Below are 27,487 nucleotides of genomic sequence, written 5' to 3'. Positions count from 1 at the left end.
GTTCAAAGTAGTCAGATAGGGTAGCCCCAACCCGAACTTGGAAGTGACGATGGTCTAAGAATTTACGAATAAAGCCAGGAAGCCGACCTCTAAGTCCAAACCCATGCAACTGTAGCGATGTATTGTATAAGTGTGTCAACCCTCAGCTGACTGCAACACTCCCTGTAGCACTGTGTAGGAGTCTGTGTGTAATCTACTTACTGTAGCGATGTATTGTAGGAGTGTTTCAGACTTCAGCTGACTGTAGCACTCCCTGTAGCACTGTGTAGGAGTCTGTGTGTAATCTACTTACTGTAACGGTGTATTGTATGAGTGTGTCAACCCTCAGCTGACTGCAACACTCCCTGTAGCACTATGTAGGAGCCTGTGTGTAATCTACTGACTGTAGCGATCTATTGTATGAGTGTCTCAGCCTTCAGCTGACTGCAACACTCCCTGTAGCACTGTGTAGGAGTCTGTGTGTAATCTACTGACTGTCACGATGTATTGTATGAGAGTGTCAGACTTCAGCTGACTGCAACACTCCCTGTAGCACTGTGTAGGAGTCTGTGTGTAATCTACTGACTGTAACGATGTATTGTATGAGTGTGTCAACCCTCAGCTGATTGCAACACTCCCTGTAGCACTGTGCAGGAGCCTGTTTGTAATCTACTGACTGTCACGATGTATTGTATTAGCATGTCAGCCCTCAACTGACTGCAGCTCTCTCTGTAGCACTGTGCAGGAGCCTGTTTGTAATCTACTTACTGTAACAAGGTATTGTATGAGTGTGTCAACGTTCAGCTGACTGCACCACTCCCTGTAGCACTGTGTAGGACTTTGTGTGTAATCTACTGACTGTAACGATGTATTGTATGAGCATGTCAGCCCTCAACTGACTGCAGCTCTCTCTGTAGCACTGTGCAGGAGCCTGTTTGTAATCTACTTACTGTAACAAGGTATTGTATGAGTGTGTCAACGTTCAGCTGACTGCACCACTCCCTGTAGCACTGTGTAGGACTTTGTGTGTAATCTACTGACTGTAACGATGTATTGTATGAGCATGTCAGCCCTCAACTGACTGCAGCTCTTTCTGTAGCACTGTGCAGGAGCCTGTTTGTAATCTACTTACTGTAACAAGGTATTGTATGAGTGTGTCAACGTTCAGTTGACTGAACCACTCCCTGTAGCACTGTGTAGGAGTCTGTGTGTAATCTACTGACTGTAACGATGTATTGTATGAGCATGTCAGCATTCAGCTGACTGCAGCACTCTCTGTAGCGCTCTGTAGAAGTCTGTGTGTGATCTATTGACTGTAATGATGTATTGTATGGGAGTGTCGGCCTTCAGTTGACTGCAGCTCTCTCTGTAGCACTGTGCAGGAGTCTGTGTGTAATCTACTGACTGTCACGATGTATTGTATGAGTGTCTCAATCAAGTGTCGGACTTGGTGCTTATATTTATAACCTGTGGATGCCCCGATTCTGCTGGTGGTTTTTGACCCCGAGACGAGGCCTCTGCACAATTCTGCCAATAACTCTGAACTACAACAATATGTATAGGACTAACGCTAGGAGTAGTGGTGCATATTCCCAGGGCGAGTCAATAAATGATTCGTTTGCATTAAGACCCGTTTCCATCCAAATACCGGATATATTTGAAAACATTAAACATGGTATTTCCACCAAACCGTGTTCTATCCAACTGAACGATTGTTTGACACTGAATTCCGAAAGCAAACATTTTACTATTTCCAAATGTAGACATACTGTATTTAATTGGTAACGCGCAAGAAGTGTGGTCAGCAGTATGTTGGGAAGACCACCCAGAAATTACATCTACAGGTCAACGGGCACCGTAAGTCCGTGCGCAAGAAACAATTGCTAATAGGCAAGCATTTCTGTGCCTCCGACCATGACTGGGACCATTTCAGCATTCAAATAATAGAATCACTTTATCCATCAACAAATGAGACAGATGTCGACTTTGAACGTAAAATCCGTGACCTTGAGCTTTTCTGGATGCTAGAGATTGGTTCAGTCTTCCCATATGGGTTGAATGATAACGTTATGGGAATTGGCAATGTAACATCTAGCCAACCACATGACTGCACCATAACAAATTTATTCAAATATCATAATGTAGACCTCGCAGTGATGGTAGGAGGAAGTTCAACATAAACATGAACACGTTCACAAACACGTTACAGTTAGCCATTTAGTAGGATTGTCGTATGACACCAATAGCATGCATGCTCTACGCACAGTATTATATGCACTGACATTGAACTTGCTAAAACAGGTAGTTCAAGACGTATCCAATGACATACACAATTTTAATGTTCCACCTCACCTTGTACGTCTGTGTCAAGACATATCGTATATTCGATTGTATCGCCCTGTAACTACAATTGAAACTCAACACGATCGACTCTTTCTGAAGATAAAGTAAACTACCAGGCAAAAGAAAGGTTTCACCGTATTTTTTTGTCATAAAAAAGTAAAACCGCGGTTCCGGGTTTGATTCTAAGCAGGATTTAGTGTATGACTGCATCGTTTCCTCTACCAGAACGCATCGTCACGAACGCAGCAATTGGAATTGTGAAATTGCGACCACATGCAAAATGTCCTTTTGAGGCATGGCTCGTGATGCACGTGCGGTAATGTTGGATAAATACTCTTGCTCGAAAGAGCAGACATTCAGTGACCGAAAAAACACAAACAGTATGCCAAGACAACGCAAGCGCAACGAGACCAGGCCATCGGTATGTCCACCATGGGAGTCTCGCAACGTCACATTGCAAGAACGTTCAACTGCAGCCAAACCACAATCAGGAGGCTGTTGATACGATATCAGCAGACAAGCCAGACCCAAGACAGACCAAGATCGAGAAGACCGAGGGTAACAACTGCGGCTGAAGATCGCTACATCCGGCAGATCCACCTCCGAAACCGATTCGTCACGGCGACGTCAACAGCGGCGACGGCACTGGGCCATGCCATCAGCCCCAGAACAACACTGCGTCGTCTTCGTTCAGCTGGTTTACGACTTTACCGCCCCTTCCGTGGGATGGCCTTGACCCTTTTACACCGTCAACACAGATTGCGATGGGCACGTATTGTATGTCGGTGGCAGCGACGTGACTGGGCGAGAGTGCTGTTTACAGACGAGAGCAGGTTCTGTCTATTCAGGAACGATGGCAGAGTTCGAATTTTCCGACGAAGAGGCGAGCGTCTCGCGCCAAACTGCGTAAGAGAGGTTTATCCGTTTGGAGGCGGAGGCGTCATAGTTTGGGGAGGGATTTGTGACCAAATGAAGACCCAGCTGGTTATTGTGCAAGGTAATCTGACTGACCAGCGATACGCTGATGAGGTACTGAGACCTGTCCTCGTTCCTTTCCTCCAACGACAGCCTAGAGGATAGATCTTGCAACACGACAACGCAAAACCTCACACTGCCCGCATTGTTACAGACTACCTCAAGACCGCAAACGTCATCGTGTTGCCCAGGCCAGCCAACTCACCAGACATGAACCCCATTGAGCATCTCTGGGATCACCTTCACCGCCGTTTGAGACAGCTGGTGCCTCTTCCAACTAACCAACAGGAACTTGAGCAAGCTCTGTTAAACCTATGGAACGTTATCCCTGTTGACGTCATCCGGCGACTGACGACGTCAATGCGGAGGCGTGTGCTTGCTTGCATTGATGCCCAGGGTGGCCACACTCGCTACTGATGACTGTAGTCCTTCATTTCTGTGGATACTGTGACTTTACATGCACTTGCAAGTTAACTTTACATTTGTGTAATTTTTTCTTCTGACCCCTTGTCTCTTTCATTGTGTTTTGTGGCCAATTGAATGCCAATATTTTAAAGCCTTTTTGAGAGAATATTTCACAATGATTTCTGTTTATAAACCAATCTTATTAATTCTTATGTCTGCCTTTGTTTTTGTTTTATGGGCTCAAGAAGTGGGTGAAAGCTTTCTTTTGCCTGGTAGTTTATTTAGAGAGTGGCCTTGATTTAATTAACCTACCACGCATCTTTAATGAACCTGCTGTTCGTAGTGCTGTGCCTAATTATTTTAGTATCCAAGAGCCACCTTGCATATCATATGAGTATACAAACCAATCGCTTCCAAAATTTTCAATTATTCCCAGGCCATCAAGAAGTTCGATTTGGCGACGTATACTTCTGGCGGCTATAACTTTGATTGTGAATCCTCAGTTTTCACCTACGACAAATGTAAACATGTCCTGACTGGTGACCTTAATATTATTAAGAATTATGATATAAGGAAACTCTTTGTGAGGGGTCCTAAGTATAGAGAAAAGAGAAATGTCAACATTCGATCAAACAAAAAAATATCATCTCGGGACTTGAGGAGTATGTTAAAAATTGGTAAAAACGGGAGAAAGTCGATTCTTCGGTACTTAACGATTGGCTTGAGATTGTCAAAAAGAAGGTTAGTTTAACTATACACCGTCTAGACATTGATGCTCTACCTAAAGTTAAACAGATTCTGAAGGATCCCACTGTGCAAGAAACACTCGCTGACCTTCATAGTAAATTTGTCATCACTGTAGCAGACAAGGCTCCTAATAATGTCATCTTTATTTGCAAGAATTATTATCAAACTCTTGTTCAAGAGCTATATGCATCTACAACGACATCCACGTACTCTGCTACTACGTGTACTCTGGAGGAACTATTTAACAAACACAAAACCTTTCTTAAAGAAAGGCGCATAAATATACCTACCCGTCATGCAGAAATACCACAACTTTACTGGATTCCTAAAATGCATAAATCCCCATACAAGGCTCGATTTATTGTGGGTTTAAGAAGCTGTACCACCAAACTCTTGTCAACCCTACTTACGAGAACGTTACAAGAAGTAAAGTCATTTTGGAATAAGTATTGTTGTGCCATAGCAAAAAATTCAGGTATCAACTGCATTTGGATTCTTAACAACTCCAAACGTCTTACAGAAGAACTCGATGCTCATATGCATATACCGTACAAAGACGTATCCACATGGGATTTCTCTACTTTCTATACTACGATTCCTCAATGAAGATCTTATTGAAAGAATATCGTCGTTAATTGTCTCGGTGTTTACTAAAACAGGTAACCGTTACCTTAACGTCAGAAGCAATAAGGCTTTCTTTAGTTCTACTCTTTATAAAAGTTACCACTCATGGGATGTTACATTATGTATTGAATTACTTGAATTTCTCATTAATAACATCTAGGTGAAATTCGGAGATACCATTTGCCAACATTGCATAGGTATTCCAATGGGTACCAGTTGTGCGCCTCTTTTGGCAGACCTATACCTGTTTTCATATGAATACGACTATATGCAGAAATTACCTAAAAGTAATATCTTTCAAGCGCGATCCTTTCCATTTACCAAGCGGTATATTGATGATCTACTGGCGTTAAATAATCCCCATGTTGCTGAAGCGGTGAAGGAAATCTATCCGCCTTCATTGGATTTAAGGGAGACAACAGATAGTCCTGATGGTACATCTTATTTGGATCTATATCTGTACAAAGACGAACAAGGTCTCCTTTCACGCCACCTTTACGAGAAAAGGGATACTTTCAATTTTGATATTGTAAAATATCCTTATAAATATAAGTTTCTCAAATTTTACAATGAGTATAACACTCTCGTTGGCAGGTATGGACAGAGCGTTCAGAATCTCTGGCGATCTGCATTGTGATCAACCACATAGACGGCGCTGTTATCCCTATGTACATATCTATCACGTACATGGTATTTAACAACATAAATGGCGCTGTTTGCCCAGTGTAATCGTATATCTTGTATGTCATGTGTAACACCATAGATGTTGCCTCTTGTAGCATGAGATCTTTACATATTAACGGGAAAAACGTAATCGTCCGTTACTTTTGAAACACAATCTGATCGGGTAGGGTCTGTAACGCTCGTCATTTTCAAACTGTATCTAATACCGCTTAACCTGGGGCTAGGGGCCGTAAAGGTAGCCATGCTCATTACATCTGTATGAAGCCTTTATGAACAGTTGCAATTAAAGCGCGACTGAGATACTTGTTTAATTGTTATTTGACATGGAACTCATTCACGGACTACGAATACGAATTTTGATATGGAATTCATGCCTGGAATATTCATTGTCTGCCCGGCATCATTGAAAACCGATGACCGCTTCTCTCTTGTGTGTTAACGGCTTTATTTCTTATTTGTATAATTTCTTACATACCTTTGTCTTTGGGAGTTGGTGTTAAACGTTGTTTTGGAAATGGATCTTGGGATTATCGACTTGGAACGCCTTTTACGGACTACGAATGGTATACGAATGTCGGACATAACGCTTATATTCAGCTGACTGCAAAACTCCCTGTAGCACTGTGTAGGAGTCTGTGTGTAATCTAGTTACTGTCACGATGTATTGTATGAGAGTGTCAGCCCTCAGCTGACTGCAACACTCCCTGTAGCACTGTGCAGGAGCCTGTGTGTAATCTACTGACTGTCACGATGTATTGTATGAGTGTCTTAGCTCTCAGATGACTGCAGCACTCTCTGTAGCGCTGTGTAGAAGTCTGTGTGTAATCTACTGACTGTAGCGATCTATTGTATGAGTGTCTCAGCTCTCAGCTGACTGCAGCTCTCTCTGTAGCACTGTGTAGGAGTCTGTGTGTAATCTACTGACTGTCACGATGTATTGTATGAGTGTCTCAGCCTTGAGCTGACTGTAGCACTCTCTGTAGCACTGTGTAGGAGTCAGTGTGTAATCTACGTACTGAGCGATCTATTGTATGAGTGTCTCAGCTCTCGGCTGACTGCAATACTCCCTGTAGCACTGTGTAGGAGTCTGTGTGTAATCTACTGACTGTCACGATGTATTTTATGAGCATGTCAGCCCTCAGCTGACTGCAGCACTCTCTGTAGCACTGTGCAGAAGCCTGTGTGTAATCTACTGACTGTAGCGATGTATTGTATGAGCATGTCAGCCCTCAGCTGACTGCAACACTCCCTGTAGCGCTGTACAGGAGCCTGTGTCTAATCTGCGTACTGAGCGATCTATTGTATGAGTGTCTCAGCTCTCAGCTGACTGCAACACTCTCTGTAGCACTGTGCAAGAGCCTGTGTGTAATCTACGTACTGAGCGATCTATTGTATGAGTGTCTCAGCTCTCAGCTGACTGCAGCACTCTCTGTAGCACTGTGCAGGAGGCTGTGTGTAATCTACTGACTGTAACGATGTATTGTATGAGCATGTCAGCCCTCAGCTGACTGCAACACTCTCTGTAGCACTGTGTAGGAGCCTGTGTGTAATCTACGTACTGAGCGGTCTATTGTATGAGTGTCTCAGCTCTCAGCTGACTGCAGCACTCTCTGTAGCACTGTGCAGGAGCCTGTGTGTAATCTACTGACTGTGGCGATGTATTGTATGAGTGTCTCAGCTCCCAGCTGACTGCAGCTCTCTCTGTAACACTGTGTATGGTCGGGATAGACGAAAAATAATACGAACTCCTGGGACTTTCAATTACACCGCTGTTCATTATTCCAGCATAAAAAGTCGTGTTATGAAAACAGAACATAAATATATCACACACTGGTCATGTCTCACAAAATGCACTACTCATATCCAAACAATGAGTTGTTTCCTTTAAATATCACACTGTCCCTAAACCCTTTACAGTTAAAAGGTAAACCTATCACCCACACCTAAATATTTCTAATTTTCCCTCAAGTAAAACTGCATTTGTGTATTTAGCACCTGTGACAGTTGTTAATTAACCTGAGCTATAAAACGGGGTGATAAAATGATTCACCAACATCTTCAAACAATGAATTGCCGGATTACCTGAGGAGTGGGTCCCTGTAGCTCAAAGTGTAACAGCGCACCGCGTTGTCCAGGCTGAGCTGGTACAAGAAAAAATTGCAAATTTACACACCTGCCACAGCGCCATGGGCTAAGGGAGGTAACACTGCTGGGTATAAATTCTTACCAGTGTAGGAGTCGACATAGGTTAATCGACATAGGCTGACTGCAGCACTCTCTGTAGCACTGATAGGAGTCTGTGTGTATCCTACTTACTGTGTCTATTGTATAAATGTTTCAGTCCTCTGCTAACTGCAGCACTCTCTGTAGCACTGATAGGAGTCTGTGTGTATCCTACTCACTGTCTCTATTGTATAAATGTTTCAGTCCTTTGCTAACTGCAGCACTCTCTGTAGCACTGATAGGAGTCTGTGAGTCTCAAGAATATTTTACTAATACGACTAGAATTATGGGGGAGGGAAAGTGGGTAGAGACCTGGGTAAACCCACCACCATCCGCAGGTTGCCAGAAGACCTTCTCACGTGCAGGCGTAGAGGAAACCAGGATGAGCTGGACTTGAACTCACGGCGATTGCATTATTGAGAGACTCCGCTTTCACGTTAACCACCTTCTCTAGGTAGTGTGGCCACCACTACTGGAGGTTTTAGCATCATTTATAGTCTTTTTGTTTTAGAGAGTCGCCTTTACTATGCTAACAGTATTATCGTTAATAGGGATTACACTTTCTGAAGAAAGCACAGATTCTAGTGCTGAAATTTGGCTGATACCACTGCGGGTTTCGAACCAGCGACCTCAGATTCAGGCACCAAATCGCCAGCAATACATGTCAATCGTCTAGACCGCTCGACCAACAGGCCTTCCTAAACTATGTACACTTTCTAAATGACATCTATACTATACTGTCTGTAAAATAAGTGACTACTCTGTAAAATACTCACTACCAAAATTGCCTTTAGCCAGTGACGCGTAGTAACACAATCTCTACACACTGATATGTTGAATGTCTATTTTATTGCAAAGAAAATGTAGTTAGAATACTTTTACTAATTCATAATGTTAATCTCTAAAAGCTTAGTTTCGACACCAAGAACTCATTGCCTCTGGCGACGTCATAATTATTCAAAAGCCAGTTGCATTCTGAACCAAGTGCGTGGAGAGCAATTGGTTTTACAATGGCTGTACCAAAAAGCGGCTAGAACAAACTCCACGCAGTAATACAACCTACACTACTGTCTCATCGAATAGACTACATCGCTTTAATTTCCTAAGGAAGCATGATAATCCACAGTAGAAGTGAGGTAAAGGGAAACACACAATGATTGTGAAAGAATTCAGTTTACACACAGGTATTGTTATCTGACTATATCACATATTTATAATTTTAGTGGTGTGATTTCAGGATGTTTCGGAGTCTTCATGTGCAATTAAACTTCATAAGAAACTCACATATCATTCCTAAGTTGTGTCGGCTTATCATTGCAGTGTGGTTTTCATTACACACATTGCTTCAGAAAAAAGCTGTTTGGTTCTTGTATCACCTCGCTGAAAACACGACATGAAATAGGGCAATTGCTGCAATGAGTAATAAAATTGCCGATACCAAATTTCAGTGAAGAGTTCGTCACTTTTATCATCATTCATATCTGACAATTGCCGGTCGATGATCGTTTGAACAATGGACCTGTTTGGGTAAGGCTGACAACTTTGTAAAGCTACACCTTTTTTCAGTTGTTTTACACCTCTTTTCCTTGTATGACAAGAGTGCGCCTTGAAGCGAGGTATGTCCGTGTTAGCGGTACATGTCATAAAATGAAGAAAGGGGTAGCCTACTCAGACCGAAATATATTTGTCTGCATTAGGCACTGTGAGGTGTTGAAAATTACTGTGCCACAAATGTAATTTTCTGAGAAATACTTGAGCACGACGTTAAACACAGATCAAAAAAATATATCACAATTGTAGCGTTCAGCCTTACAGGTCCACTACTCCATTACTTGGTTAATTCGCTGTACTATGGAGTCTACGCTTGCCAAAATATGACAAAGCTGATCACATTATAAAGTTTGTGATTTGCATATAAAGTCTACCATTAACCAAAACGAAAATTCAACAGAACAAAGAAACGTAAACGTGAAAATGTTCTGGTTAACGTTTATCTGCAAGCAGAAAATTAAAACACAGAGTCTCATTTCAACGAAAACTGGCGTTTTTAATTGGGTGTACATTTGTGGTGGGTTATCACAAGACAACCAATTCTTCTATGGCCCTGTAGCTTTAGTGGACGCTTCTACCCAGTTCTATAGTTCTGATTCTGAGATTTACAGTATTGTGCTGGGATTTTGCAATGTGGACTTTCTAAGGTACGTCTCTGGGGCTTATTCCCGGCCTTGCCGCACCAGGTCCTTTATCAAAATGTTTGTCTGATAAAAGTGAAAATTAATTATTCCGTGCGATGGATTTTTTGAACACGGTTGGCTACACTATCGGTAGACCTGACCCAGTCATGTTTCTCAGTGTTGTATCGAGGTGTGTTACACAATGGGTAGACCTGACCCAGTAACGTTTCTCAGCATTGTATCATGATGTGTTCAATACACTATGGGTAGACTTGACCCAGTAACGTTTATCAGCATTGCATCGAGGTGTGTTACACAATGGATAGACCTGACCCAGTCACGTTTATCAGCATTGCATTGAGGTGTGTTATACTAGGGGTTGACCTGACCCAGTCACTTTTTTCGGCATTGCATCGAGGTGTGCTACACAATGGATAGACCTGACCCAGTCACGCTTCTCAGCATTGCATCGAAGTGTGTTACACAATGACCCTTTCTTTTTGCCCCTTTCCCTAGATCTCATCAGAGACACCTCGCTGGGAAGTTGTGAAAACACCTCTATTTTGTTATAATTTATTGCAGAAGTGAGTACAAATGTTACCACTTTGAAGTAGTCTTGTTTCGCCTTAAGATAATAAGAATTTGTCAAGTCTACGATTACATGGGTGTTATTCAGCCTTCCACACAGACGTTGTTTGTGTGAATGGTCTTAGTCTGTATTTCTTTCTTTATCTCTCTCCAAGTGTATGTCAGGTTGAGTTGTGTGCTCGCTTCATGGGACAATCACGGGGGGACTATTTTCTCCACTAAGACTGTGATTATACGACAATCACCTCAGAGCTTACACTCCCCACAGAACCCTGCTGAGCCCCGTGGTTTAGTGAGGATAATTTGCGGACGGGATTTGGTCAGCCCTATGCTGGTCAACCCCAGTCACAATGGAAAAGGCCTTGGGGCGGTGGACAAAGGAAAGCCGGTATAAATGGTAGGATAAAAATATGTTCTGGCTTTCCACGTGCGACTCTACGTCGTTGGTTACGGAGATGATAGGCCAGGCGGAGAAGGTTTTCACGAAGGCCGCGCTAAATATGTGTCGTTAGCAGGCCGTAAAGGTGTGTAATGAAGTCACCTTCACCGAGCTGTGTTCATTAACTGCCTGCAGAAGGGTCATTAGGGAAGTGTAGTTTTGAAGGCCAAGTAAATTCAGGTAAACAGAAAAGACTCGCTTGGAATTACCGTCCAGGTAAAACACCCAGTTTGTGGATATTTACCCGTGGAGTGGAGCTGAATTCTGATCAGAGTTACTTGAGGCTTGGTCGTCTATTTTACTCATGTGAGTTGCTTTTATGGACTTTTTATGACCAACGTTTTTGTGAATATGTGAAAATCAATAGAATTAGCCTTTTATTTCAAAAACAACGTGGATTGTTTGTATGTATGCATACTTGAAATTCTGTCAAATCGGTATTTAGGTAAAAGATCAGAGACGATAATACAAAAAGTTATCACACGCAGAAGATGCTAATAGCTGTCTTTAATTTAAACAAAAATTAACCCAAGTAATATTCGATAAACCGATGTTAGTGCGTCACACAAATGAGTGTATCACAAAGCGATCAAGGACAGTATAGGCCGAGCTGATACAGTCTTCTAGGATGTGCATTTATACTCATAATTTCTCACCAGTCACATCTTTTAAATTTGAGAAACCATATAGTGTGAAGACAAGTTTTATATTTTAAATTACCATTTAACCTATTATCTAGTCCGCTGTTTTATACAGTGTTTATGTGTATATTTAATGTAAATCACCTGTGATAGCAGACTTCTACGTGAAGAGTTTGACATTGATAACATCGCACTTGTCCGACATCTCTGAGTTCATGTACAAGATTCGTGGCATCATCCTGTCTTTAGATCTACCTATAAGTACAGTATGGCTGAGGTACAATAGGGCCGAATATCTTTCTGAGACCACGATATATTTATAATCTTTGTTTAATGCTTATTGGCTGCAGTGTGTGTACCCAAACTCAGCTGTGGTGCTGTATGCTTGGTTTTGAGCGTCAGTTGATAGTTTAGACCTACATGTACTGCTACATCTACAGTGTCCACAGCCTGTGTTAACTGCATAAAAATACCACGATATTACATCCACAGCGTGAGCTACATGCAGAAAAGTACCGTGATATTACATCCACAGCGTGTGCTACATGCAGAAAAGTACTGTGATATTATATCGACAGTTTGTGCTACATACAGAAGAGTACTGTAAATTACATCCACAGCGTGAGCTACATGCTGAAAAGTACCGTGATATTACCTCCACAGCGTGAGCTACATGCAGAAAAGTACTGTGATATTATATGGATAGTTTGTGCTACATACAGAAGAGTACTGTATATTACATCCACAGCGTGTCCTACATACAGACAAATGGTGTGATATTACATCCACAGCGTCTGCTACATACAGCCAAACGCTGTGATATTATATCCACAGCGTCTGCTACATACAGACAAGTGATGTGATATTATATCCACGGCGTCTGCTACATACAGCCAAACGCTGTGATATTATATCCACGGCGTCTGCTACATACAGACAAATGGTGTGATATTGCATCCACAGCATCTGCTGCATTTAGACAAGTGGTGTGATATTATACCCACAGCGTCTGCTACATACAGACAAGTGGTGTGATATTACACCCACAGTGTCTGCTACATACAGCCAAACGCTGTGATATTATATCCACAGCGTGTCCTACATACAGACAAGTGGTGTGATATTACACCCACAGCGTCTGCTACATACACCCAAACGCTGTGATATTATATCCACAGCGTGTCCTACATACAGACAAATGGTGTGATATTACATCCACAGCGTCTGCTACATACAGCCAAACGCTGTGATATTATATCCACGGCGTCTGCTACATACAGACAAATTGTGTAATATTGCATCCACAGCATCTGCTGCATTTAGACAAGTGGTGTGATATTACACCCACAGCGTCTGCTACATAGGCCTACAGCCAAACGCTGTGATATTATATCCACGGCGTCTGCTACATACAGACAAATGGTGTAATATTGCAATCCACAGCATCTGCTGCATTTAGACAAGTGGTGTGATATTACACCCACAGCGTCTGCTACATACAGCCAAACGCTGTGATATTATATCCACAGCGTCTGCTACATACAGACAAATGGTATGATATTGCATCCACAGCATCTGCTACATACAGCCAAACGCTGTGATATTACATCCACATTTTCATACAGACAAGTGGTGTGATATTACACCCACAGCGTCTGCTACATACAGCCAAACGCTGTGATATTATATCCACGGCGTCTGCTACATACAGACAAGTGGTGTGATATTACACCCACAGCGTCTGCTACATACAGACAAGTGGTATGATATTACACCCACAGCGTCTGCTACATACAGAAAAATCGTGTGATATTACATCCACATTTTCATACAGACAAATGGTGTGACATTACGTCTACACTCGCAGTCACCACTTGTCATACACAGATATATTATCGGGTGCATATCTGTACGTAACATGTGAGGGAAGTTCATCAGTAGCTTGCCACCGATCGGTCCAGACTATGCCTTGTCTTAGCTGAATTTAAGATATGGTACTTTTATTCAGTGCTGCAGGATTTAACCCAGGAAACCCTATTTCCACTGCCAGCCAATCAGCATCGATTCTGTATACCCTTAATTTATTTATTTATTTATTTGATTGGTGTTTTACACCGTACTCAGGAATATTTCACTTATATGACGGCCTCCAGTATTATGATGGGAGGAAACCGGGAAGAGCCCGGGAGAACCCACGACCATCCGCAGGTTGCTGTCAGACCTTCACATATACGGCCGGAGAGGAAGCCAGCATGAGCTGGACTTGAACTCACAGCTACCGCATTGGTGAGAGGACTCCTGGGTGATTGTTTGCCCTTAGTAATAATACAGTAAAGTAGTTTAAGAAGTTGAATGAACGGTATGGTATATACCCTGTTGCGTAAGCTCTGTATTTGGTGTGGGCCAGAGACATATGAACATATCTTCTCCATCTTTACGACATTATTTCCTCTTTTTCACATTGCCTGAGATACATACCTAACAATGATAAAGAAATCGTGATCTAAATCACAAACTGATATTCAACAACCTGTTTCATACGTTGCAGATCAAGGAGATGCAGTAATATCAGACCGTAATCCTCTACCTTACTCCCGCCATGTATGGTCTTGCCAGACCCCTAACACAAACCCTCCCACAACCGGAGTTCGATTCCATCAGTAGTATACTAGCCCACAGGTAAGGGTGAACGAGCGTGCGATTGTTGCTTGGTGTGTATTTTTACGGACGCCAGACTCGTGGTGGTCGTTTAAAAACCTTCACGTTCGTAAAGTCCACGATCTACTTTAAATGGGTTTAGAAGAGGTTTAGTTTTTGACCGGACATTTGCATGTATAAGATAAAATGCCGCTGTACAGAATTACTAGGCGCTTTTTCGGTATTCACAGTTAATTGATTGAGTTCTGATTGGGTTTGGTTCTGAGTGAATGAAAGTGATATTGGCAGAGAGAGGGAAATGTATGCTTCGTTAGTGCGGGATATTGGCAGAGAGAGGGAAATGTATGCTTCGTTAGTGCGGGATGATGGAAGAGGGAGGGAATTGCATGCTTCGTTAGTGCGGGATATTGGCAGAGAGAGGGAAATGTATGCTTCGTTAGTGCGGGATGTTGGAAGAGGGATGGAAATGTATGCTTCGTTAGTGCGGGATGTTGGAAGAGGGAGTGAAATGTATGCTTCGTTAGAGCGAGATGTTGGAAGAGGGAGAGAACTGTATGCTTCGTTAGTGCGGGATGATGGAAGATGGAGGGAAATGTATGTATCGTTTAGTGCGGGATGTTGGAAGAGGGAGGGAAATGTATGCATTGCTAGTGCGGGATGTTGGCAGAGAGAGGGAAATGTATGCTTCGTTAGAGCGAAATGTTGGAAGGGGGAGGGAAATGTATGTATCTTTAGTGCGGTATGTTGGAAGAGGGAGGGAAATGTATGTATCGTTAGTGCGGGATGTTGGAAGAGGGAGGGAAATGTATGCCTCGTTAGTGCGGGATGTTGGAAGAGGGAGGGAAATGTATGCTTCGTTATAGCGGGATGTTGGAAGAGGGAGGGAAATGTATGCTTCGTTAGTGCGGGATGTTGGAAGAGAGAGGGAAATGTATGCCTCGTTATAGCGGGATGTTGGAAGAGGGAGGGAAATGTATGCTTCGTTAGTGCGGGATGTTGGAAGAGGGAGGGAAATGTATACCTCGTTATAGCGGGATGTTGGAAGAGGGAGGGAAGTGTATGCTTCGTTAGTGCGGGATGTTGGAAGAGTGAGGGAAATGTATGCTTCGTTATAGCGGGATGTTGATACTCACGACTAGACCATCGCGGGAAGTGGGAGGGAATAATTACAACCCAGTTTCATACCATCTGAGACTGAGGCCATCACGTGCTCAGTGGGCTCGTCATTTCACTGGCCCATTTCAATCATCTATCAAAACACGCAAACAACCAAACGCCCGAGAGATGAAAGGAATGTTCTTTTGTGGATTAAAGGTAAATCTGCTTTGGTGGTAATCTCCACGGTTCTGATCTGTTGGTTCATACCAGCCTGTTTAAGCTTTGTGTTTACCTGGGCTTAGTACGTGTACAAACAACTCTCATCGTGTGTGTGTTTGGAATTGGGGTTGGGGGGGGTGGGGGTGAAAGGGGTAGGGGATAACATCCTCGTTAACTGCTCGCGTACGAACATGAACACTATGCGAACACTATGCCTGTTTTTTGTCCCACTTCGGTTAAGTACGTATAAGCTGTATAACACTGGCTTGCTTATCTCCGGGCTGCGACTTGACTAGTCCAGTACCTGGACCCTTCTTGCTGACATCATATGGCTGAAATCCCTTTTTTGACGTCGGTGTATTAAACCTCACGTTTTTTGCACAAAACTGTTTCATATTAATTTTGTATGATGTTTTCGTATATCTCGCATATGGGGGTCGACTGCTGAATATATATCCACAACCAGTACATAGCACGGTTATCTACACATAAACCAAAGAAGAAACGCTAAAACATTTGAATTCTTATGTACAATATAAAGCATGGTTAAAACAAAAAACAGGTGAAAAGTATTTCTACATGTTACGACCCAAAGTGCCTGTATTATAAAGAGATGGCTTGTTCGAAATACACGACAGTTTAGCCGCACAAAAAAGTAACCAAAACCAGCAGATTTTATTTTAGAACAATTTATTACCTTTAACAAGAACAGATAACAAGACTTTTTCAAATGCTAAAGTACTTAAGTTTAACAAGAAAGGATAGCAGTATCTATACAAATACTAAAGTACTTACATGTACAACGGTGTCAAGTCCAAGCGGACGCATATATTCCACAATGCGGAAAACCATACAGGCATAAATGCACAAAGAAGGGTGAAAATCCACAGTATAACTGAGTGTATGACGAAATATACACAAAATTCCACAGACAGGGTCCGTGTACTAATAAGCACTGTGTACACAAGAGCACAAATTAAATATATAAGTTCAGGCTGAACAAGTGCGCGGTGGAGATAGGATATAACAAAGCCAGAGGCTATAAAGACACCAAAATTCAGCACAAAAGGCCTACTAAGGTAACACACAGCGAAAGCATCCAAAACTCTCGATAATTCTCCTTTCCCCTCTTTTGACCTGCTTTCATAGGTCTTATATAGACTGGTGGAATTGTCTAGAATAAGAAAATTCCTGAACACTTGTTGTAAACAAACATGCCCCGAACTGAGCGTATTCTGGAACATTCTAAGGTAGAGGCAGACAGCGGCCCTGAACTTATAAATATGTAAACAGTGGCAAGCTAAATTTAGAAGCTGAGGGCAGTTGTGCATATAACATAAAGTAATTTCTGTAAATCATACTTTCCTCATGAACTATTAAAGGATTGATTTCAAAATGCACATTGTATATTAAAAGGCATTCGTTAAAAATACGTGCACCTCGAATCCTAAAGGTTCGACTGTACAGTTCAGTTCGCGAAAATGGTACTTTTAAAGCTCACTACTGGACGATCAATTGTCAGTCCTGTCGATACTCACAACTGGACGATCGTAATTGTCTGTGCTGTCGATGGTCACGCCTGGACGATCGTAATTGTCTGTCCTGTCGATACTCACGAGTGGACGAACATAACTGCCTGTCCTGTCGATACGTACGACTAGACGTTCGTAATTGTCTGTCCTGTTGATACTGATGTCTGGACGAACATAACTGGTTGTCCTGTCGATGCGTACGACTAGACGATGGTAATTGTCTGTCCTGTCGATACTGATGTCTGGACGAACGTAATTGTCTGTCCTGTCGATACGCACGCCTGGACGATCGCAGTTGTCTGTCCTGTCGATACGCACGCGTGGACGATCGTAATTGTCCCTCCTGTCGATACTCACGAATGGACGATCGTAATTCTCTATTCTGTTGATACGCACGACATCATAATTGTCTGTCCTGTCGATACTGATGTCTGGACAAACGTAATTGTCTGTCCTGTGGATACGTACGACTAGACGATCGTAAATGTCTGTCCTGTCGATGCTGATGTCTGGACGATCGTTATTGTCTGTCCTGTAGATACTCACAACTGGACGGTCGTAATTGTCTGTCCTGTCGATACTGATGTCCGGACGATCGTTATTGTCTGTCCTGTCAATACTCACGCCTGGACGATCGTTATTGTCAATCCTGTAGATACTCACAACTAGACGATCGTAATTGTCTGTCCTGTCAATACTCACGACCGGACGATGGTAATTATTTGTCCTGTCGATTTAAGAGTTCAGTAGATCATAAGCGTTTGCTTACATATTTAGGGAGTGCAACACGAATGGAATTTTCTAACTCCGGATTCAGAGCATTCCATTCCAACAGATCATATATTTCTAGGTAATTCATGGGACGTTCGTGTGTATGCCTTTGTCAGATTTTCAGTAGTCATTATCATTACGCTGGAATTCCGTCCAGTCCGGTTGCCTTTTTTTCGCCCGGATTACTCAGGAGCGTCTGTACATAATCTTGAGTTATGTAACGAAGATCAAAAGTAGACAAAGGATCTTTCCGACTATCGACAAAATCATTTAACTTTTCAAAGTAACCTCCGTTTTATTTATGATTGGAATCTAATATAAACTGATTTATTACAGACGTGAACCATATATTAAAAGGTTATATATGTTCAAACTTACAAGGAAATGCTTGCGAAATACACAAAACCATTTTCTCCTGGAGGCTTTATCCCCCAGATCCCCGCTAGGAACGCACAGAGAACTTGGCCTGGGGCCTCCAGCTGTTCCTATTCCTATTCTTTGGTCCTATCTATGTTAAATGGTTTAAACTACAATTTCCTTAAGGCTCGAGCGGTTAGCTTGGAAATTAGATAACCTGTCGTACCCTTGTTGTAAAAACAACTTCGTTGGGGCAATAGCTCGAATTACCGGCGTTAAAGTGGCCTCTCGTTCAAGTTTATCGATGACGTCATTTCTGACCATTGACAGAAAATAGGCCTAAAATAGAGGCGTAATTAAGAAATACAAAATAATCGCCAAAAAGGAAAAAAAATTCAATTTTTTGGCAATTCTTTTTCATTTTCCTTATACTTTTTCATCTATCCTTTATCGTGCATTATCACGCATGCATTTATTTGAAATCACCATCCTTATCATACATATGTCTGAAATCACCAGCCTTATAGATGTGTTTGAAATCAACAGCCTTCTTAGACGTATGTCTGAAATCATCAGCCATATCATGCATATGTCTGAAATCACCAGCCTTACCATACATATGTCTTAAATCACCAGCCTTATAGATGTGTCTGGAATCAACAGCCTTATTAGATGTATGTCTGAAATCATCAGCCATATCATATTTGTGTCTAAAATCAACAGCCTTATCATGCATATCTCTGAAATTAGAAGCGATATCATACATATGTGTGAAATCAACAATCTTATCATGCATATGTCTGAAATGAACAACCTTATCGCACTTATGTCTGAAATCAACGTCCTTATCGTGTATGTCTGAAATCAGCAACTTTACTTTGTTTATGCTTGCAATCAGAAGACCTTATCATGCATATATCTGAAAACAGTAGCTTCATCATGCATATATCTGAAAACAGTAGCTTCATCATGCATATGTCAGAAATCAACAGTTTAATCATGCATAGGTCCAAAATCAGCAGCTTCACCATGCTGATGTCTAGAAGCAGCAGTTTAATCATGCAGACATCTGAGATCTGTAGCTTTGTCGAAAAAACGTCCGAAAACAACAGCCTTCTCATGCATTTGTTTGAATGATCAAAGAAAATACATGGAACTAAGGACTGAGTCAATTAATACAGCTCACACCACGGTGATTAGCTTGGAATACACACATTTCGGTCGTAGTTTACCGGCATAAAACTTTTGTTAGAAATTTATTTCTACATTTTTTCTATCTGTGAGTGAAATGCATTGTAACATTTGCCGTCGCGGAATATCGGATGTCTCGCCCTTTGATAGGCCTATACATGTACACGTAGGTTTATTTGTTTACCGACAACATGCAAGGTAAACTGTAATGCTGGCCGCCGTTGTACATGTATGAGAAAACACCAATCAAATAAATAAGCAAATAAAAGTAAACTGTATCTCGAGTCCGACGAAGTGCTTGATAGCTGTATACAAATAGCAGACACTACATGTATTTGATCTATTCCAAATTAACCGGTCCCATAATAGACTGTACAGTCCATTCCCAGCCGTTACAAGTGTGTATACTATTAGTTAGAATAATAGCTATGCGTTATCAAATGTACAATTTTATTTAGCTATCTCGCTGTCAAGTGCTGGTACTTGGAATAAAAGACCTTCTGCATAGAGAGTAAAACCAGAGCAGCTTCGACAGTGTGGTAGACCTACAGCAGAGAGAGTAAAACCAAAGCAGCGTCGACAGTGTGGTAGACCTACAGCATAGAGAGTAAAACCAGAGCCTCGTCGACAGTATGGTAGACCTACAGTATAGAGAGTAAAACCAGAGCAACGTCGACAGTGTGGTAGATCTACAGTATAGAGAGTAAAACGAGAGCAGCCTTTACAGTGTGGTAGACCTACAGCAGAGAGAGAAAACCAGGCAGCCTCTACAGTGTGGTAGACCTACAGCAGAGAGAGTAAAACCAGAACAGCGTCGACAGTGTGGTTGACCTACAGCAGAGAGAGTAAAACCAGAGCAGCGACGACAGTGTGATAGGTGTACAGCATGGAGAGTAAAACCAGAGAAGCAACGACTGTGTGGTTGACCTTCAGCAGATAGAGTAAAACTGGAGCGACATCGACAGTGTGGTAGACGTTCAGCAGAGAGTAAAACTAGAACACCGTCGACAGTGTGGTTGACCTACAACAGAGAGAGTAAAACCAGAGCACTGACGACAATGTGATAGGCGTACAGCATGGAGAATAAAACCAGAACAACCAAGACAGTGTGCTAGATGTACAGCATAGAGAGTAAAACCAGAGTAGCGACGACAGTGCGACAGACGTACAGCAGAGAGAGTAAAACCAGGGCAGCGTCCGCAGTGGTAGCAGACAAAGTTTTCGGTTTTATTGTTTTTTCCTCAAAGTTTTCATGTTCTTCTAATCTTGAGTGAAAATCTGAAACTCTTTAACACCTAGTATATAATGTTAACTGATCTATATTTGCTCACATATGACTGTCAATAAGTTATATGCGTTTTGGACATAGGGTTGAGCACTTGCTCATGGAGGTTTACTGTTTTCATTTAAAAATGACAATTGGAGAAAAAATTATGTGTTATCATGCAGAGATGTAGAATTGACGCTGATTTTCATATGCAGAGTTTAGTTCACATAATCTACAAAAAACATTCTCAGTTAGAGCTGAAAATTAATTCCTAGTACAGAGACAGTGGTATTAATTCGTGAAGAAACACGCTGCGTACTGTCTTCTGGTTGGTTGCACACATCTCAAAACATGAGTGTTGTGTTCAATCACTGCTCGCGTCAGCATCACTGATGACAGCTCTTCCCGCCAGCTATGCTGTAAACTTTTCCCATTGGTCAATTTCTTCTCCAATGAGACAACTGTGTACCGAGAAGGGTTAATTTCGCGACGAGCGAAGTGGAGGTAAAAGTTTCAAATTTCATGAAGAGTATTGCGTTAGAAGTGCTACGTGCCTGTATTTAGGTTACAACAAGTCATATACTTTCGCAGAAACGACCTATGAACTTAAGTATTAGTTAATAAGATTGATTTCACTTCCAGCTTCCTCCATAAATGTTGGCTTACAATGTAGTTGCAACAACAACATAGCATCATGTTTCTGTGACTGCATGTGGATGTCACTGGAGATGAAATAGTTTTGAATATCTCTACTTTTGTATACACTCCGGTAGAGCTATGATGCCTCATATTTACTTTTCTTGGAGTAGTTACAGAATTCTGCCAATTGGGACGTCAGGCACTTCGCTTTTGTCTCCTCAGAAAGTACCTCTGTGGTCAAAAGCTACGAAATCAGCTCTGCAAAGTTTTACTCTGGACTGAATGTTGCACAGTTCCATGTCGCTATACTTTAACCTGACGGTAGGTGAGATCGCACTGAAACGCTTAATTGGAGCGCTCCATCAAACTTATGCTCTGAATATTTCTACGTGTATTGTTACTGAAACCTATTCTATGAAAATCTTCCCCTCTATCCCTCCCATACGTACCCGACCTCTCCCCCCCTCCCCGACCTCTCCCCCCCTCCCCCACTCAACACCACACACACCATCAGTTTAGTGTTAATTGTTACTACCAGACTGTTCTGTGCCCTGTCGCAATGAGAATTCTATGGAAAATCATGATGAGCAGAGAAATCGGCCACAGTAAGTTGTGCCATATATTTTAAACACTTGTTCCAGGCATAGAATTTGGTTGATGTTTTCCTAGAGTAGATATGCCGACTTCAAAGCGAAGTCAAACACAGCGAAAGAGGGAAAAGTTGAGCCGGAGTTTTGAAGTTTATCTTCAGTTTTCTTTCTAATAAGGTAGGCTAAAGACCAAACAATATGTGGGTTTTAGTAAGAATACCGGACTCCAAGCGCTTCGGTGTCATCTCGCCTACCACCTGCGTAAAGCATAGTGATGTGGTAGACTGTAAAGGTCCTAGAATTGTGCTAGGCCAAATGCTACATATATTAGTACAAAAGTAACATATTGCATGTGGTTACCATTACAGGATGGTTTTATTTTAACATAAGGTTATGAACTTCAAGACTGGCACGTGCTAAGGAATTAAGGTGAGACTGCCAGAACTGTAGTGCACATGTTTGTGTGGGTATGTACTTTCACAGGAGACAAGATAAGTGCCTGCGGTGCGAGTTGACAGAACTCTGTCACTAAGATGTATACATAAGGATTCATAGCTCTAGCAGAGAGTAAGCAAAGGTGTACAGAGCTAGGGATGGGAGTTTATGGTTGATACGAGGCATATGTAAAGTTATTTGTGCTTGATATATACATTTACAGGGTAATCCAGTATGCAGTTTAGTTATTCAGTAAGAAATGTTTATTTCATTGGTGTTTTATGCTGCACTGAAGAATACACAATTTGATATTTGTCACAGCTTCAAGCCTCTGTTGAGGGCCTCAGAATTGCCAGGTACTGGATTCGTCTATTTCACTTTTGGTGAATAAAAATACCAGAGTGGACTAAAACAGTTAAAAAAAAAAGTAACTATTAACTGGAGTAACTATTATTTCAGATACCACTGATGCTGTTAATGCTTTAGGTGCATATATATATATCTATATATATATATATATATATATATATATATATATATATTGGTTAGGATAAATTCTATATCAATGTCTATCTGTGTGACTGCTAATGTCACTCTACAACAGATGTTAGAGTTCTGAATGTAATCCCTTTCGTCTTCTTAATGCACAGGCGTGTCCAGTTTGGGTTACAGTTTTTATATGGTTTCAGTTTTAAAATTGATCAGAAGACTGGGTTTTGACAGGCGATGATAAATTAATTTGATTTTTTAGGTAAATGAATACAATATGTTTCAAATTGTAGCTAGACAATGCTCTTTGTCTCAGAGATGGATACCAACTTAGGTATTTTTTTTAATCGCATTTCAAAACTGCCATATGATTTGTGAGGCTGTGGTCTAATGTTACACTGCTGGCTTATAGCGGACAAAGACATGTAGTGGTAGATTGCGTGAATTTGTGAATATCACCATCAGACCTGTATGTATTTGGTGGGAGGAAACTGAGCAGCCTGCGAAAACCCACAACCATCTGCAAGTAACATTGAGTTTACATTTATGCTCATGTTGTTTTGGCCTGATAACAGTGTCTTATAACATTGTAGGTCATTTGAAAAGGTGTGTTAAAATACAGCTTCACCTGTGATGAGTAGTGTGTAATACTACATGTATATTGCTTGGAAGCTGTTATAAATGTTTAGTAAAGCACAGCAGAAATAAGATGCTAATTTTTCTTGTATTTTTGCAGCAGCTTAAGACGGAGTCCTCCATGGAAGTCTTCCGTGGACCTGTCAGGCAGTGTATTTTATGTGGAGATGGGAGAAGCAAGGCACAGGGAGAGGACGAGTAAAGTTGAACCATCTAAATGTCACTGTTATGCCCAGGGGAGAGATGGTTTCCCTAACACCTTACCAAGATCTTTAAATCCAAATAGTAACCAGACAAAAGTATGCAATGGTTTGGCCTGTGATATTGCCAGTGATGGTCTTCCTGCCCACAGGGGAAGTGCCATGAGTTGTGAAGGCAGCAGGGAGGAAGATGTAAACAACAGATACAGATCTTTACAGATACAGCACAATGGCCATAATGATAAAGTATTGCAGTGCACCTGTAAATTCAAGTATACAAAATCAGGATTTCACATCTGGTCATCAAGGGTCTGTCACAACAGAAACATGGATGGGGCATTAACAGAAGTGTATATCAGTATAAACTCAAAGTTTGCCCACAGTGGCTGCAACAAGAATTCGTCTCTGTGCGAGAAGTTGTTGGGAATTGTACCCGGTGTTTTACCAAGAGATTGTCCAGTTGATAGTAAAAACAATCTGAATGTCTCCCAAAAGAAGGGCACATGCGAGAAGAATGAAGGCCCTGTGTGTGTCAAAGGACTGGTGCCTGACAGCTCAGCCTTGAGATGTAGAAAGATTAAAGCAGGTAGAGTGCCAGTTTCAAACCGAAATCCTATAAATATAAATTACCTTAGCATTAATATTTTCATGAATCCTGTACAGTCCTGTCCCTTGGTGACTCCTAAAGTTTAATTATTAGTCATCTGCATGCATGTAGATCAGCTCTTGCTGCATAGAACGTTTAATTGTGTATACATTAGATTTTGTTGTTTTGAAATGTGAAGTTGTTTATAATCATAAAGCATGAATGGTTTAAAATGCAGATGTGCATTATTTTGATCTTTAGCTGATCTCACATTTATTCAGGTCAAGTCCTACTGACAATCAATGACTGCAGGGTTTCCTGGAGAACTGTGGATGCAGTGCTCTCAGAGCTACAGGCCAGCAGAAACTCTAACAAGGTAAGTGGAGAAGTATGAAAGATGTGCTGTCAGATCTACCGGCCAGCAGAAACTCTAACAAGGTGAGTAGTCAGAGCTATCCGGCCAGCAGAAACTCAAACCAGGTGAGTGGAAATTATGATTCCACAGATAGTACAGCTCTCTCTTCTCACAACACACTACAGTGCACAGGCAAAAAGAAAGAGTAGGCCCTATGGTTTTCAGAAAATTAAAATATGCCCCAAAAACTAGAAAATTGTTTTCATTATTGAGGCATCTTTAATACTTTTAATAACCCCTCTATTTCACCCCGCATATTTTCCATTAATGATATTATAGATGGACATACTGAGAGTGGGTGACCAGCTTTTTTGCATCCCCGATTTGGGTAATTCCCCCAACAAAGTTGTTTTGATAGCTATCACCATTGACGATAATACAGCAGGCTACTTAATTTCTGGACTGACTGCAGTAGCTTAATGAAAACTGTAAAGCTAAGGGAGCGTCCCCATATATCCATTTCTGTTCATTCACAAAAAATGAAACAAAAACACGAATCAGATCTACACTAATCGTTTTTCCATTGTTAAATAATAATTTGAAACAGCCTGGTGCTGTGAGAAAGGCGAAGGAAAAATGATGTATACTGAAACATTTTGTGCAGGAATAAAGAAACAGACTGATCTTCCTGCTAATCCACTCACAACGGCATATTAATCTGTAAGACGGCACGCGAGAAAGCAGTCTGCAGGAGCTCCCAGTACTGCGTGTTCGTTGCAACAACAACAACATTGAATGGCAAGAATGGATTAAGTTACATATTTTGTCTGCATACCCTTTTTACAAGATCAAATACAATAGTATGCTACACAAAATGGTCAAACTGATTTACGGATGTCGCTGTTTTTGGGTGTATCCGTATGTTTGTTTCAGATTCACAGAAAAGAGCGTAGCACTTGTGGTAGTCATCCTGGCCAGGTATAGGCCTAAACATCTATCCAGGTGTGCTGGCTGTCAATGAACAGTGCTTTTCACGGTGTTTTTTTTGTGTAAAAAAGGTAATCCTCTGGTGTGGATTTTCTTGCAATGTTTCGTGTTCCCCTGGGGTTATTTTTAATAGTTGTTCCCGCCTCTATAATAAGGTATATTCTTAATTATTCGAATTATGAATTAATGATGCATGTATACAGTTATTAGGCCATCCCATGGTGTGTGGTAAACTATAACATGCTGACCTGACAAATCACATGCAGCTTTTTATCGTATAAACTCACCATGTGACTAGCATACACATACGGCTTGGCTTAACAGGGGAGGAGGCAATGGGGTGAGGGAGAGGAGGGGAGTGAGGTGGGGCATCAACGGACGCTAGGCCTACGACACTTATAAATCTGTGATGAAAACCTTACACGTTTTAAGTTCATGAACTAAAGAAAAAGTTCTCCAAAGAAACTGTGTGTAAATTTCCCTATACTCACACCAGTTACATGTATAAGTTGTCTCCTGCTGTGCCATTTGTCAGTGTTGTTTTAGCTGACACAGTCTACTTTTGAAGAAATCGTGAATGAGCCATTTCAAATTGGTTTGTTTTTCTTGAGGATAAAATGAATGAAGCTTACACTGTTTGTTTTTGTATTTGGAATTCCCATTCGCGAAAAGTGAAGAAAAAATGCAATATATATGGGGACGCTCCTTAAGAAACTTTTTTGTTTAGGTACTTGACATGTTAGTCCACATCATATACCGCATCTTTAGAAATGGGACCAATCCTTTCATGCATCCTTTAAGCCTGCGTGACATGGCTGGACTGGGCTCTACATGAACCTTTGTCAAAGCAGCTTGCGTTACTCACTCCTTAAGCATGTAGGACATAGCTGGGCTGTACATGTACCTCTGTCTGTAAGCACCTTGCTCAACTCACTCCTTAAGCATGTGGGACATGGCTGGGCTGTACATGAACCTCTGTCTATAAGCACCTTTCTCAACTCACTCCTTAGGCACGTGGGACATGGCTGGGCAGTACATGAACCTCTGTCTGTAAGCATCTTGCTGGACTCACTCCTTAAACTTGTGGACATGGCTGGGCTGTACACAAACTTCTGTCTAAGCACCTTGCTCAACTCACTCCTTAGGCACGTGGGACGTGGTTAGGCTGTACATGTACCTCTGTCTAAGCAGCTATCTGGACTCACTCCTTAAACCTGCGGACATAGCTGGGCTGTACATGTACCTCTGTCTGTAAGCACCTTGCTGGACTCACTCCTTAGGCTTGTGGACATGGCTGGGCAGTACATGAACCTCTGTCTGTAAGCACCTTGCTCAACTCACTCCTTAGGCACGTGGGATGTGGTTGGGCTGTACATGTACCTCTGTCTAAGCAGCTTTCTGGACTCACTCCTTAAACCTGCGGACATGGCTGGGCTGTACATGTACCTCTGTCTGTAAGCACCTTGCTGGACTCACTCCTTAGGCTTGTGGACATGGCTGGGCAGTACATGAACCTCTGTCTGTAAGCACCTTGCTCAACTCACTCCTTAGGCACGTGGGACGTGGTTGGGCTGTACATGTACCTCTGTCTAAGCAGCTTTCTGGACTCACTCCTTAAACCTGTGGACATAGCTGGGCTGTACATGAACCACTGT

General features: G+C 41.8%; 2 protein-coding genes across 2 annotated transcripts in view; one reads left to right on the top strand and one right to left on the bottom strand.

Moving 5' to 3' along the window:
- LOC135473718 (uncharacterized) overlaps positions 1-18,781 on the bottom strand; it is a 29,338-nt gene extending 10,557 nt beyond the window's left edge. Inside the window, exons 1-2 of the mRNA XM_064753583.1 lie at positions 18,684-18,781; positions 17,336-18,056 (exon numbers count right to left, since the gene is read on the bottom strand). Coding sequence (XP_064609653.1) covers positions 17,336-18,056; positions 18,684-18,781 — 819 coding nt within the window. The remainder of the gene's footprint in view (positions 1-17,335; positions 18,057-18,683) is intronic.
- Positions 18,782-21,379: 2,598 nt separating this feature from the next.
- Positions 21,380-27,487, top strand: part of LOC135472985 (protein inturned-like) — a 42,614-nt gene continuing 36,506 nt past the window's right edge. The window contains exons 1-3 of the mRNA XM_064752742.1: positions 21,380-21,419; positions 23,805-24,490; positions 24,772-24,866. Coding sequence (XP_064608812.1) covers positions 23,872-24,490; positions 24,772-24,866 — 714 coding nt within the window. The 5' untranslated portion in view covers positions 21,380-21,419; positions 23,805-23,871. The remainder of the gene's footprint in view (positions 21,420-23,804; positions 24,491-24,771; positions 24,867-27,487) is intronic.

This window comes from Liolophura sinensis, chromosome 8 (genome assembly GCF_032854445.1).
Source record: "Liolophura sinensis isolate JHLJ2023 chromosome 8, CUHK_Ljap_v2, whole genome shotgun sequence".
Lineage (NCBI taxonomy): Eukaryota > Metazoa > Mollusca > Polyplacophora > Chitonida > Chitonidae > Liolophura > Liolophura sinensis.
The sequence above is the reverse complement of the archived record's forward strand: the minus strand, read 5'-3'. Positions and strand labels throughout refer to the sequence as shown.